The sequence below is a fragment of the Xenopus tropicalis genome, chromosome 10 (assembly GCF_000004195.4).
Source record: "Xenopus tropicalis strain Nigerian chromosome 10, UCB_Xtro_10.0, whole genome shotgun sequence".
Lineage (NCBI taxonomy): Eukaryota > Metazoa > Chordata > Amphibia > Anura > Pipidae > Xenopus > Xenopus tropicalis.
Genome location: NC_030686.2, coordinates 835,569 through 849,669, shown reverse-complemented (window position 1 = coordinate 849,669; position 14,101 = coordinate 835,569). Strand labels below are relative to the sequence as shown.

Genomic DNA, 14,101 nt, shown 5'->3' with positions numbered 1-14,101 from the left:
TCACCAGCCTCTACATCCCCCCTCCCCACCCAAATACATTAGCCTCTACATCCCCTCCCCACCAAATACATCAGCCTCTACATCCCCCTCCCCACCTACATCCTCTTCCCACCAAATACATCAGCTCTACTCCCCTCCCCACCAAATACATCAGCCTCTACATCCCCCTCCCCACCAAATACACCAGCCTCTACATCCCCCTCCCCACCAAATACACCAGCCTCTACATCCCCCTCCCCACCTACTCAGCCTCTACATCCTCCTCTCAAACAATACACCAGCCTCTAATCCCCTCCCCACCAAATACACCCAGCCTCTACATCCTCCTCTCCACCAAATACACCAGCCTCTACATCCCCCTCCCCACCAAATACCACTAGCCTCTACATCCCCTCCCCACCAAATACCACCAGCCTCTACATACCCTCCCACCAAATTACATCAGCCTCTACATCCCCTCCCCACCAAATACACCAGCCTCTACATCCCCTCCCCACCTACATCAGCCTCTACATCCCTCTCCCACCAAATACATCAGCCTCTACATCCCCCTCCCCACCAAAATACATCAGCCTCTACATCCCCTCCCCACCAAATACATCAGCCTCTACATCCCCCTCCCAACCAAATACACCAGCCTCTACATCCCCCTCCCCACCAAATACACCAGCCTCTACATCCCCCTCCCCACCTACATCAGCCTCTACATCCTCCTCTCCAACAAATACACCAGCCTCTACATCCCCCTCCCCACCAAATACACCAGCCTCTACATCCCCCTCCCCACCTACAATCAGCCTCTACATCCTCCTCTCCAACAATACACCAGCCCTCTACATCCCCTCCCCACCAAATACACCAGCCTCTACATCCCCCTCCCCACCAAATACATCAGCCTCTACATCCTCCTCTCCACCAAATACACCAGCCTCTACATCCCCCTCCCACCAAATACACCAGCCTCTACATCCCCCTCCCCACCAATACACCAGCCTCTACATCCCCTCCCCACCAAATACACCAGCCTCTACATCCTCCTCTCCACCTACATCAGCCTCTACATCCTCCTCTCCACCAAATACACCAGCCTCTACATCCCCCTCCCCACCAAATACACTAGCCTCTACATCCCCCTCCCGACCAAATACACCAGCCTCTACATCCCCCTCCCCACCAAATACACCAGCCTCTACATCCCCCTCCCCACCAAATACACCAGCCTTTACACAGAACTTGCTGATTAACTTTTGCCCCCATGCAGGTATGTTCCTTGCAGTGTGAGGGGTCTCTACTTCCTGATGATGAATGGGAGAGGTGTGGCCAACTCTTATCTTCTCAAGAAGAGGTCCTAGAAGTGAAGAGGGAGCAAGAACTGGTGCCGCCAATGTTGGACTCCCAAGACATGCTGGTAAAGCGCTACGGGGGATTCATACGGAAGCCCGATAAGAACAAATTCCTTAATGCTAAGCGTGAGAACTTTAGCAAAAGGTACGGGGGGTTCCTGCGCAAATATACCCTGCGAGACCTCCCGGATGTCTCTTCCAATCCAGAGGCAAAGCTGGAGTCTCCAGATGCTGAGGAGCTGGGCTGGTTCAGTCCCACCTGGGGCACTAAGGACGAAAGGAAAAGATATGGGGGGTTTCTGCGGAAATACCCCAAGAGGATTCTAAGCCAAGAAGGGGATTTCGAGAGAAGAAGGAGGCTACAGGAGGGGCTGGAGGCGGGGCAAGCCATAGTCACGGGGCAGGAGATAGAGACAGGGCAAGAGCTGGACCTAGAACGTGGCACTGCAGAGCTAGAGAAGCGATACGGAGGGTTCTTGCGCAGAATCCGCCCCAAACTAAGGTGGGACAATCAGAAACGGTACGGGGGGTTTCTACGGCGCCAGTTCAAGGTCAATGCAAGGTCAGAAGAGGACCCCACCATGTTCTCAGGGGAGCTCTCCTACCTATAGAACGGAGGTGGCTGCTGGGGGCGAGAAGGGATGGACATGGCAGAACCCACTCAACTTGTCTTCTTCATGTACCAACAACTCTAATGCCTACCCCCCTAACCATCCTCCAACCATACCCCCCCAAGAACACCAACTGCCCTTCAGCCCATCCCCTCATGAACACCAACTGCCCTTCAGCCCATCCCCTCATGAACACCAACTGCCCTTCAGCCCATCCCCTCATGAACACCAACTGCCCTTCAGCCCATCCCCTCATGAACACCAACTGCCCTTCAGCCCATCCCCTCATGAACACCAACTGCCCTTCAGCCCATCCCCTCATGAACACCAACCACCCTCCAGTCAATCCCCCCATGATGTACTTACCCCGCTCACACAACCCGACGCTACTGGACACTACTCAAGCTCCATTCCTGGTTTTCTGAAGGCCCCAAGAACCTCAGGAGCATGTATATGTGCAAGTTACCCATGCGCCCCCTATGGACACCGTCATGATGGTTCCCCCTCTCTCCCTTACTGCCCCATGTGAGGGGCAGAATAGTTACCATGCTGCTAACTAAACACAAGTCTCAGCCCATGTGACCTCCCAGCTTTGTGTGGAACACGGTTCCACCTCGCCGCCCCCCCACAGCCAATACCCACGGCAAATACCCACGGCAAATACCCACGGCAAATACCCACGGCGTCCCACAGACTTCAATGCCTCTTGTAAAATACGATTGTACAAATAAATTCACTTTATGTCCTAAAAGCAAACGGAAGTGGCTTTTTGTGATCTGTACGTGGGGCAAATAGAATGCTGCCCCCCAGTGGTGGAGCCTTACTGGGCAGTAGTACAACTCCTTGTGGTACTTATGGGGCATTACAGGTACACTAACCCTATAGATCTCTGTGGGGCAAATAGAATGCTGCCCCCCAGTGGTGGAGCCTTACTGGGCAGTAGTACAACTCCTTGTGGTACTTATGGGGCATTACAGGTACACTAACCCTATAGATCTCTGTGGGGCAAATAGAATGCTGCCCCCCAGTGGTGGAGCCTTACTGGGCAGTAGTACAACTCCTTGTGGTACTTATGGGGCATTACAGGTACACTAACCCTATAGATCTCTGTGGGGCAAATAGAATGCTGCCCCCCAGTGGTGGAGCCTTACTGGGAAGTAGTACAACCCCTTGTGGTACTTATGGGGCATTACAGCTACACTAACCCTATAGATCTCTGTGGGGCAAATAGAATGCTGCCCCCCAGTGGTGGAGCCTTACTGGGCAGTAGTACAACCCCTTGTGGTACTTATGGGGCATTACAGTTACACTAACCCTATAGATCTCTGTGGGGCAAATAGAATGCTGCCCCCCAGTGGTGGAGCCTTACTGAGCAGTAGTACAACCCCTTGTGGTACTTATGGGGCATTACAGGTACACTAACCCTATAGATCTCTGTGGGGCAAATAGAATGCTGCCCCCCAGTGGTGGAGCCTTACTGGGCAGTAGTACAACTCCTTGTGGTACTTATGGGGCATTACAGGTACACTAACCCTATAGATCTCTGTGGGGCAAATAGAATGCTGCCCCCAGTGGTGGAGCCTTACTGGGCAGTAGTACAACTCCTTGTGGTACCTATGGGGCATTACAGGTACACTAACCCTATAGATCTCTGTGGGGCAAATAGAATGCTGCCCCCAGTGGTGGAGCCTTACTGGGCAGTAGTACAACTCCTTGTGGTACTTATGGGGCATTACAGGTACACTAACCCTATAGATCTCTGTGGGGCAAATAGAATGCTGCCCCCCAGTGGTGGAGCTTTACTGGGCAGTAGTACAACTCCTTGTGGTACTTATGGGGCATTACAGGTACACTAACCCTATAGATCTCTGTGGGGCAAATAGAATGCTGCCCCCCAGTGGTGGAGCCTTACTGGGCAGTAGTACAACTCCTTGTGGTACCTATGGGGCATTACAGGTACACTAACCCTATAGATCTCTGTGGGGCAAATAGAATGCTGCCCCCCAGTGGTGGAGCTTTACTGGGCAGTAGTACAACTCCTTGTGGTACTTATGGGGCATTACAGCTACACTAACCCTATAGATCTCTGTGGGGCAAATAGAATGCTGCCCCCCAGTGGTGGAGCCTTACTGGGCAGTAGTACAACTCCTTGTGGTACTTATGGGGCATTACAGGTACACTAACCCTATAGATCTCTGTGGGGCAAATAGAATGCTGCCCCCCAGTGGTGGAGCCTTACTGGGCAGTAGTACAACTCCTTGTGGTACCTATGGGGCATTACAGGTACACTAACCCTATAGATCTCTGTGGGGCAAATAGAATGCTGCCCCCCAGTGGTGGAGCCTTACTGGGCAGTAGTACAACTCCTTGTGGTACCTATGGGGCATTACAGGTACACTAACCCTATAGATCTCTGTGGGGCAAATAGAATGCTGCCCCCCAGTGGTGGAGCTTTACTGGGCAGTAGTACAACTCCTTGTGGTACTTATGGGGCATTACAGCTACACTAACCCTATAGATCTCTGTGGGGCAAATAGAATGCTGCCCCCCAGTGGTGGAGCCTTACTAGCAGTAGTACAACTCCTTGTGGTACTTATGGGGCATTACAGCTACACTAACCCTATAGATCTCTGTGGGGCAAATAGAATGCTGCCCCCCAGTGGTGGAGCCTTACTGGGCAGTAGTACAACTCCTTGTGGTACTTATGGGGTATTACAGCTACTCTAACCCTATAGATCTCTGTGGGGCAAACCAGCAGGGAGGGAGGGGTCAGAACCGGACTCACGTTGAGGGGGTCCCAGGAGATATATGTGCCCCCCCAAACTGGGCTAAGGGAAGTCAGAAGGGACCGGGCAGCGGTACAAGGGTGAGAATCTGCCCAATTGCCCTGTCCTATGCAGCCAGGTGTGTAAGGTCACATGGGCACCAGCCTGGCTCCTCATTGGGCACCGGCCAATGGGGCGGGGCTGCTGCACCGTATGGTTCCCACATTGTCGGTGATGATCCCATTGGGTTCCCCCAAACTCTCTTTCTGAGGGGCCCCGGGGTACGGGCAGATAGGGGATAAGGCTGTATTGCCCCTGACAGCTGCCTGTGTATCTGCCCCCCCCAAACCCTTATGTGCCCACCCCCAACCCCCCCACCCCCACCTGATTGTTTGTTACCTGAGACTGACGCCTCGACCTTGGTCTCCCTGGAAACAGGAAATCTATAGAAACAGGGAAGAAAGGGATTATGGGAGAATAGATATAAATATATGCACATATCCCCAAGTGCAGCCCCGCCCAACAATATGATTAGATTGCAAGCTCTGCAGCCAAGACTTGTCCCTTTGTGTAGCCTCTGTCCCTCCCTCACCATTTCCCTGCCCCATGCCCACTCACACTCACTTTGTCCCTGCCCCATGCCCACTCACACTCACAATTTCCCTGCCCCATGCCCACTCACACTCACTATGTCCCTGCCCCATGCCCACTCACACTCACAATTTCCCTGCCCCATGCCCACTCACACTCACTATGTCCCTGCCCCATGCCCACTCACACTCACCATTTCCTTGCCCCATGCCCACTCACACTCACTATGTCCCTGCCCCATGCCCACTCACACTCACCATTTCCCTGCCCCATGCCCACTCACACTCACTATGTCCCTGCCCCATGCCCACTCACACTCACCATTTCCCTGCCCCATGCCCACTCACACTCAGCATTTCCCTGCCCCATGCCCACTCACACTCAGCATTTCCCTGCCCCATGCCCATTCACACTCACTTTGTCCCTGCCCCATGCCCATTCACACTCACTTTGTCCCTGCCCCATGCCCACATGCTCACACTATCCCTGTCCCACTCACACTCACTATGTCCCACTCACTATATCCCTGTCCCACTCACACTCACTATGTCCTTGCTCCATGCCCACTCACACTATGTCCCTGTACCACTCACACTATGTCCCTGTCCCATGCCCACTCACACTCACTATGTCCTTGCTCCATGCCCACTCACACTCACTATGCCCCACTCACACTCACTATGTCCCTGTACCTGTGACCCCTTTGAGTTGTACAATTCACTGGGGCAGTTCTGTCGGCCCCTGGGGTAGGAAAGGGGTACCCAGCCCCACAGTATGTGCCAGTGCTGCTCCCTAGGGGAGGCAATAAATGATCTGCAGTTGCCCCCCCAGTACAGCACAGGGGCAGTGTGGCCCCACCTGGGCTCCTTTGCTGACCCTTCTCTATTGGTTGCTCGGCAACATGGGAACCCCTATATTTCCGTGGGGAGGGTCAGTTCTACCCACAGGAGCTGGAGGGCAGCACCTTGGGCACTACTGACAGGTACAATGCTTGGGGCGGAGGGTTTTCCAGATACAAGAACCTGTGTATTGTGGGTCCCCAAACCCTAATGCTAAACATGAAATAACCCCAATGGGAATGTTCTTCCCCCCCAGTTTGGGCTCATTGGGTACAAGGGGGTTTTATTACTGCGAAGGGCCCCTCTGATCCTGGGGACCCGGATGCCCCCAATAAAATCAGCTACACGCAGTGGCCTAACTACTCTGCGCTGGGCCCCCCAGCAAAAAACTCCTTAGCGGGGTCAGGGGGGCAAACTTATCCCCCCCCCCATGCGTCACCCCTACGCAATTCCCCCCACTTCCTACCTGAGAGCCAACATGGAGGCACATGTGTGAGGCGGTGGGGCCCACCCCCGAGGGGCCCTCCATTAGCCGCCTGGGATACAGGGTTAAGAACAGAGCCTGGGGGGCTGCACAAAGCGCTTCCCATCACCTGCGCAACGTGAATCTGCTTCCCTCAGCAACAAACTCCCTGTGCCGGCAGCTTCCAGAGAAGCCTTTAATCCCCCCCCCCCCGGGGGGCTTGGGAACCTGTGCAGTCTGGGTTATGGGCAAATCCAAACAAAGGGCAATTGTCATATCCTGCCCCTCCCCCCCACCCAGGGCACAATTCTGCCCCCACGTTAGGGGCTCAGATTTTGTGAATATTAAAGGGATGGTTCCCCTTCAAGTTAAAGTCTAGTGGGTTATAGAACAGCCAGGTCTTAGCAACTTGTTAACTGCTCTTCATTATTTATTTATTACAGTTTTTGAATTATTTGCCTTTTTCTTCTGACTCTTTGCAGCTTTCAAATGGGGGTCACTGACCCCGGCAGCCAAACCCTATTGCTCTGTGAGGCTCCAGTTTTATTGTTACTTTTTATTCCTTATCTTTCTATTCAGCCCCTCCCCTATTCATTTACCAGCCTCTCATCCAAACCGCTCCCTGGTTGCTAAGGCTATCTGAACCCTAGCAACCAGATACCTACTGAAATCTAAAACTGAAGAACCTGGGAACAAAAACCACAGAAAATAACACGTAAAGACCAATTGCAAATTGTCTCAGAATACCAAGCTCTGAATTCTACTAAAAGCTTATTTTAAAGTGGAACAACCCCTTGTATCCTGTACCAGTGCAGGAATGGCTGCCCCCGGGGCTACACAGCGGGGTATTTATATAAACTATAGTAGGGTTTCTGTAGCAAACACCCCAGCTGTACCAGTGCAGGAATGGCTGCCCCCGGGGCTACACAGCGGGGTACTTATATAAACTATAGTAGGGTTTCTGTAGCAAACACCCCAGCTGTACCAGTGCAGGAATGGCTGCCCCCGGGGCTACACAGCGGGGTATTTATATAAACTATAGTAGGGTTTCTGTAGCAAACACCCCAGCTGTACCAGTGCAGGAACGGCTGCCCCCGGGGCTACACAGCGGGGCATTTATATAAACTATAGTAGGGGTTTCTGTAGCAAACACCCCAGCTGTACCAGTGCAGGAATGGCTGCCCCCGGGGCTACACAGCGGGGTATTTATATAAACTATAGTAGGGTTTCTGTAGCAGACACCCCAGCTGTACCGGTGCAGGAATGGCTGCCCCCGGGGCTACACAGCGGGGTATTTATATAAACTATAGTAGGGTTTCTGTAGCAAACACCCCAGCTGTACCGGTGCAGGAATGGCTGCCCCCGGGGCTACACAGCGGGGTATTTATATAAACTATAGTAGGGTTTCTGTAGCAAACACCCCAGCTGTACCAGTGCAGGAATGGCTGCCCCCCGGGGCTACACAGCGGGGGTATTTATATAAACTATAGTAGGGTTTCTGTAGCAAACACCCCAGCTGTACCAGTGCAGGAATGGCTGCCCCCCGGGGCTACACAGCAGGGTATTTATATAAACTATAGTAGGGTTTCTGTAGCAAACACCCCAGCTGTACCAGTGCAGGAATGGCTGCCCCCGGGGCTACACAGCGGGGTATTTATATAAACTATAGTAGGGTTTCTGTAGCAAACACCCCAGCTGTACCAGTGCAGGAATGGCTGCCCCCGGGGCTACACAGCGGGGTATTTATATAAACTATAGTAGGGTTTCTGTAGCAAACACCCCAGCTGTACCAGTGCAGGAATGGCTGCCCCCGGGGCTACACAGCGGGGTATTTATATAAACTATAGTAGGGTTTCTGTAGCAAACACCCCAGCTGTACCGGTGCAGGAATGGCTGCCCCCGGGGCTACACAGCGGGGTATTTATATAAACTATAGTAGGGTTTCTGTAGCAAACACCCAGCTGTACCAGTGCAGGAATGGCTGCCCCCGGGGCTACACAGCGGGGTATTTATATAAACTATAGTAGGGTTTCTGTAGCAGACACCCCAGCTGTACCGGTGCAGGAATGGCTGCCCCCGGGGCTACACAGCGGGGTATTTATATAAACTATAGTAGGGTTTCTGTAGCAAACACCCCAGCTGTACCAGTGCAGGAATGGCTGCCCCCGGGGCTACACAGCGGGGTATTTATATAAACTATAGTAGGGTTTCTGTAGCAAACACCCCAGCTGTACCGGTGCAGGAATGGCTGCCCCCGGGGCTACACAGCGGGGTATTTATATAAACTATAGTAGGGTTTCTGTAGCAAACACCCCAGCTGTACCGGTGCAGGAATGGCTGCCCCCGGGGCTACACAGCGGGGTATTTATATAAACTATAGTAGGGTTTCTGTAGCAAACACCCCAGCTGTACCGGTGCAGGAACGGCTGCCCCCGGGGCTACACAGCGGGGTATTTATATAAACTATAGTAGGGTTTCTGTAGCAAACACCCCAGCTGTACCGGTGCAGGAATGGCTGCCCCCGGGGCTACACAGCGGGGTATTTATATAAACTATAGTAGGGTTTCTGTAGCAAACACCCCAGCTGTACCAGTGCAGGAATGGCTGCCCCCGGGGCTACACAGCGGGGTATTTATATAAACTATAGTAGGGTTTCTGTAGCAAACACCCCAGCTGTACCAGTGCAGGAATGGCTGCCCCGGGGCTACACAGCGGGGTATTTATATAAACTATAGTAGGGTTTCTGTAGCAAACACACCAGCTGTACCAGTGCAGGAATGGCTGCCCCCCGGGGCTACACAGTGGGGTATTTATATAAACTATAGTAGGGTTTCTGTAGCAAACACCCCAGCTGTACCAGTGCAGGAATGGCTGCCCCCGGGGCTACACAGCGGGGTATTTATATAAACTATAGTAGGGTTTCTGTAGCAAACACCCCAGCTGTACCGGTGCAGGAATGGCTGCCCCCGGGGCTACACAGCGGGGTATTTATATAAACTATAGTAGGGTTTCTGTAGCAAACACCCCAGCTGTACCAGTGCAGGAACGGCTGCCCCCGGGGCTACACAGCGGGGTATTTATATAAACTATAGTAGGGTTTCTGTAGCAAACACCCCAGCTGTACCAGTGCAGGAATGGCTGCCCCCGGGGCTACACAGCGGGGTATTTATATAAACTATAGTAGGGTTTCTGTAGCAAACACCCCAGCTGTACCAGTGCAGGAACGGCTGCCCCCGGGGCTACACAGCGGGGTATTTATATAAACTATAGTAGGGTTTCTGTAGCAAACACCCCAGCTGTACCAGTGCAGGAATGGCTGCCCCCGGGGCTACACAGCGGGGTATTTATATAAACTATAGTAGGGTTTCTGTAGCAAACACCCCAGCTGTACCAGTGCAGGAATGGCTGCCCCGGGGCTACACAGCGGGGTATTTATATAAACTATAGTAGGGTTTCTGTAGCAAACACCCCAGCTGTACCAGTGCAGGAATGGCTGCCCCCGGGGCTACACAGCGGGGCATTTATATAAACTATAGTAGGGTTTCTGTAGCAAACACCCCAGCTGTACCGGTGCAGGAATGGCTGCCCCCGGGGCTACACAGCGGGGTATTTATATAAACTATAGTAGGGTTTCTGTAGCAAACACCCCAGCTGTACCAGTGCAGGAATGGCTGCCCCCGGGGCTACACAGCGGGGTATTTATATAAACTATAGTAGGGTTTCTGTAGCAAACACCCCAGCTGTACCAGTGCAGGAATGGCTGCCCCCGGGGCTACACAGCGGGGTATTTATATAAACTATAGTAGGGTTTCTGTAGCAAACACCCCAGCTGTACCGGTGCAGGAATGGCTGCCCCCGGGGCTACACAGCGGGGTATTTATATAAACTATAGTAGGGTTTCTGTAGCAAACACCCCAGCTGTACCAGTGCAGGAACGGCTGCCCCCGGGGCTACACAGCGGGGTATTTATATAAACTATAGTAGGGTTTCTGTAGCAAACACCCCAGCTGTACCAGTGCAGGAATGGCTGCCCCCGGGGCTACACAGCGGGGTATTTATATAAACTATAGTAGGGTTTCTGTAGCAAACACCCCAGCTGTACCAGTGGAGGAATGGCTGCCCCCGGGGCTACACAGCGGGGTATTTATATAAACTATAGTAGGGTTTCTGTAGCAAACATCCCAGCTGTACCGGTGCAGGAACGGCTGCCCCCGGGGCTACACAGCGGGGTATTTATATAAACTATAGTAGGGTTTCTGTAGCAAACATCCCAGCTGTACCGGTGCAGGAATGGCTGCCCCCGGGGCTACACAGCGGGGTATTTATATAAACTATAGTAGGGTTTCTGTAGCAAACACCCCAGCTGTACCAGTGCAGGAATGGCTGCCCCCGGGGCTACACAGCGGGGTATTTATATAAACTATAGTAGGGTTTCTGTAGCAAACATCCCAGCTGTACCGGTGCAGGAACGGCTGCCCCCGGGGCTACACAGCGGGGTATTTATATAAACTATAGTAGGGTTTCTGTAGCAAACACCCCAGCTGTACCAGTGCAGGAATGGCTGCCCCCGGGGCTACACAGCGGGGTATTTATATAAACTATAGTAGGGTTTCTGTAGCAAACATCCCAGCTGTACCGGTGCAGGAACGGCTGCCCCCCGGGGCTACACAGCGGGGTATTTATATAAACTATAGTAGGGTTTCTGTAGCAAACACCCCAGCTGTACCGGTGCAGGAATGGCTGCCCCCGGGGCTACACAGCGGGGTATTTATATAAACTATAGTAGGGTTTCTGTAGCAAACACCCCAGCTGTACCAGTGGAGGAATGGCTGCCCCCGGGGCTACACAGCGGGGTATTTATATAAACTATAGTAGGGTTTCTGTAGCAAACACCCCAGCTGTACCAGTGGAGGAATGGCTGCCCCCGGGGCTACACAGCGGGGTATTTATATAAACTATAGTAGGGTTTCTGTAGCAAACACCCCAGCTGTACCAGTGCAGGAATGGCTGCCCCCGGGGCTACACAGCGGGGTATTTATATAAACTATAGTAGGGTTTCTGTAGCAAACACCCCAGCTGTACCAGTGCAGGAATGGCTGCCCCCGGGGCTACACAGCGGGGTATTTATATAAACTATAGTAGGGTTTCTGTAGCAAACACCCCAGCTGTACCAGTGCAGGAACGGCTGCCCCCGGGGCTACACAGCGGGGTATTTATATAAACTATAGTAGGGTTTCTGTAGCAAACACCCCAGCTGTACCAGTGCAGGAACGGCTGCCCCCGGGGCTACACAGCGGGGTATTTATATAAACTATAGTAGGGTTTCTGTAGCAAACACCCCAGCTGTACCAGTGCAGGAACGGCTGCCCCCGGGGCTACACAGCGGGGTATTTATATAAACTATAGTAGGGTTTCTGTAGCAAACACCCCAGCTGTACCGGTGCAGGAATGGCTGCCCCCGGGGCTACACAGCGGGGTATTTATATAAACTATAGTAGGGTTTCTGTAGCAAACACCCCAGCTGTACCAGTGCAGGAATGGCTGCCCCCGGGGCTACACAGCGGGGTATTTATATAAACTATAGTAGGGTTTCTGTAGCAAACACCCCAGCTGTACCGGTGCAGGAACGGCTGCCCCAGGGCTACACAGCGGGGTATTTATATAAACTATAGTAGGGTTTCTGTAGCAAACACCCCAGCTGTACCAGTGCAGGAATGGCTGCCCCCGGGGCTACACAGCGGGGTATTTATATAAACTATAGTAGGGTTTCTGTAGCAAACACCCCAGCTGTACCGGTGCAGGAATGGCTGCCCCCGGGGCTACACAGCGGGGTATTTATATAAACTATAGTAGGGTTTCTGTAGCAAACACCCCAGCTGTACCGGTGCAGGAATGCCTGCCCCCGGGGCTACACAGCGGGGTATTTATATAAACTATAGTAGGGTTTCTGTAGCAAACACCCCAGCTGTACCAGTGCAGGAATGGCTGCCCCCGGGGCTACATAGCGGGGTATTTATATAAACTATAGTAGGGTTTCTGTAGCAAACACCCCAGCTGTACCAGTGCAGGAACGGCTGCCCCCGGGGCTACACAGCGGGGTATTTATATAAACTACAGTAGGGTTTCTGTAGCAAACACCCCAGCTGTACCGGTGCAGGAACGGCTGCCCCCGGGGCTACACAGCGGGGTATTTATATAAACTATAGTAGGGTTTCTGTAGCAAACACCCCAGCTGTACCAGTGCAGGAATGGTTGCCCCCGGGGCTACACAGCGGGGTATTTATATAAACTATAGTAGGGTTTCTGTAGCAAACACCCCAGCTGTACCAGTGCAGGAATGGCTGCCCCCGGGGCTACACAGCGGGGTATTTATATAAACTATAGTAGGGTTTCTGTAGCAAACACCCCAGCTGTACCAGTGCAGGAATGGCTGCCCCCGGGGCTACACAGCGGGGTATTTATATAAACTATAGTAGGGTTTCTGTAGCAAACACCCCAGCTGTACCAGTGCAGGAATGGCTGCCCCCGGGGCTACACAGCGGGGTATTTATATAAACTATAGTAGGGTTTCTGTAGCAAACACCCCAGCTGTACCGGTGCAGGAATGGCTGCCCCCGGGGCTACACAGCGGGGTATTTATATAAACTATAGTAGGGTTTCTGTAGCAAACACCCCAGCTGTACCAGTGCAGGAATGGCTGCCCCCGGGGCTACACAGCGGGGTATTTATATAAACTATAGTAGGGTTTCTGTAGCAAACACCCCAGCTGTACCAGTGCAGGAATGGCTGCCCCCGGGGCTACACAGCGGGGTATTTATATAAACTATAGTAGGGTTTCTGTAGCAAACACCCCAGCTGTACCAGTGCAGGAATGGCTGCCCCCGGGGCTACACAGCGGGGTATTTATATAAACTATAGTAGGGTTTCTGTAGCAAACACCCCAGCTGTACCGGTGCAGGAATGGCTGCCCCCGGGGCTACACAGCGGGGTATTTATATAAACTATAGTAGGGTTTCTGTAGCAAACACCCCAGCTGTACCAGTGCAGGAACGGCTGCCCCCGGGGCTACACAGCGGGGTATTTATATAAACTATAGTAGGGTTTCTGTAGCAAACACCCCAGCTGTACCAGTGCAGGAATGGCTGCCCCGGGGCTACACAGCGGGGTATTTATATAAACTATAGTAGGGTTTCTGTAGCAAACACCCCAGCTGTACCAGTGCAGGAATGGCTGCCCCGGGGCTACACAGCGGGGTATTTATATAAACTATAGTAGGGTTTCTGTAGCAAACACCCCAGCTGTACCAGTGCAGGAATGGCTGCCCCCGGGGCTACACAGCGGGGTATTTATATAAACTATAGTAGGGTTTCTGTGGCAAACACCCCAGCTGTACCAGTGCAGGAACGGCTGCCCCCGGGGGTACACAGCGGGGTATTTATATAAACTATAGTAGGGTTTCTGTAGCAAACACCCCAGCTGTAGCAGTGCA

The 14,101-nt window shown here is 52.7% G+C and overlaps 1 protein-coding gene across 1 annotated transcript; it reads left to right on the top strand.

Annotated features, from left to right (window-relative positions):
• Positions 1 to 1,206: 1,206 nt before the first annotated feature.
• On the top strand, positions 1,207 to 2,710 carry pdyn (prodynorphin). Its single transcript, XM_031894655.1, has one exon. It carries the CDS (start codon positions 1,256 to 1,258, stop codon positions 1,952 to 1,954), a length of 699 nt encoding a protein of 232 aa, XP_031750515.1. The 5' UTR covers positions 1,207 to 1,255; the 3' UTR covers positions 1,955 to 2,710.
• Positions 2,711 to 14,101: the final 11,391 nt, after the last annotated feature.

Excerpts from the sequence above, each read along its gene's own strand:
- pdyn (XM_031894655.1), top strand. The coding sequence starts at position 1,256 with ATGCAGGTATGTTCCTTGCAGTGTGAGGGGTCTCTACTTCCTGATGAT.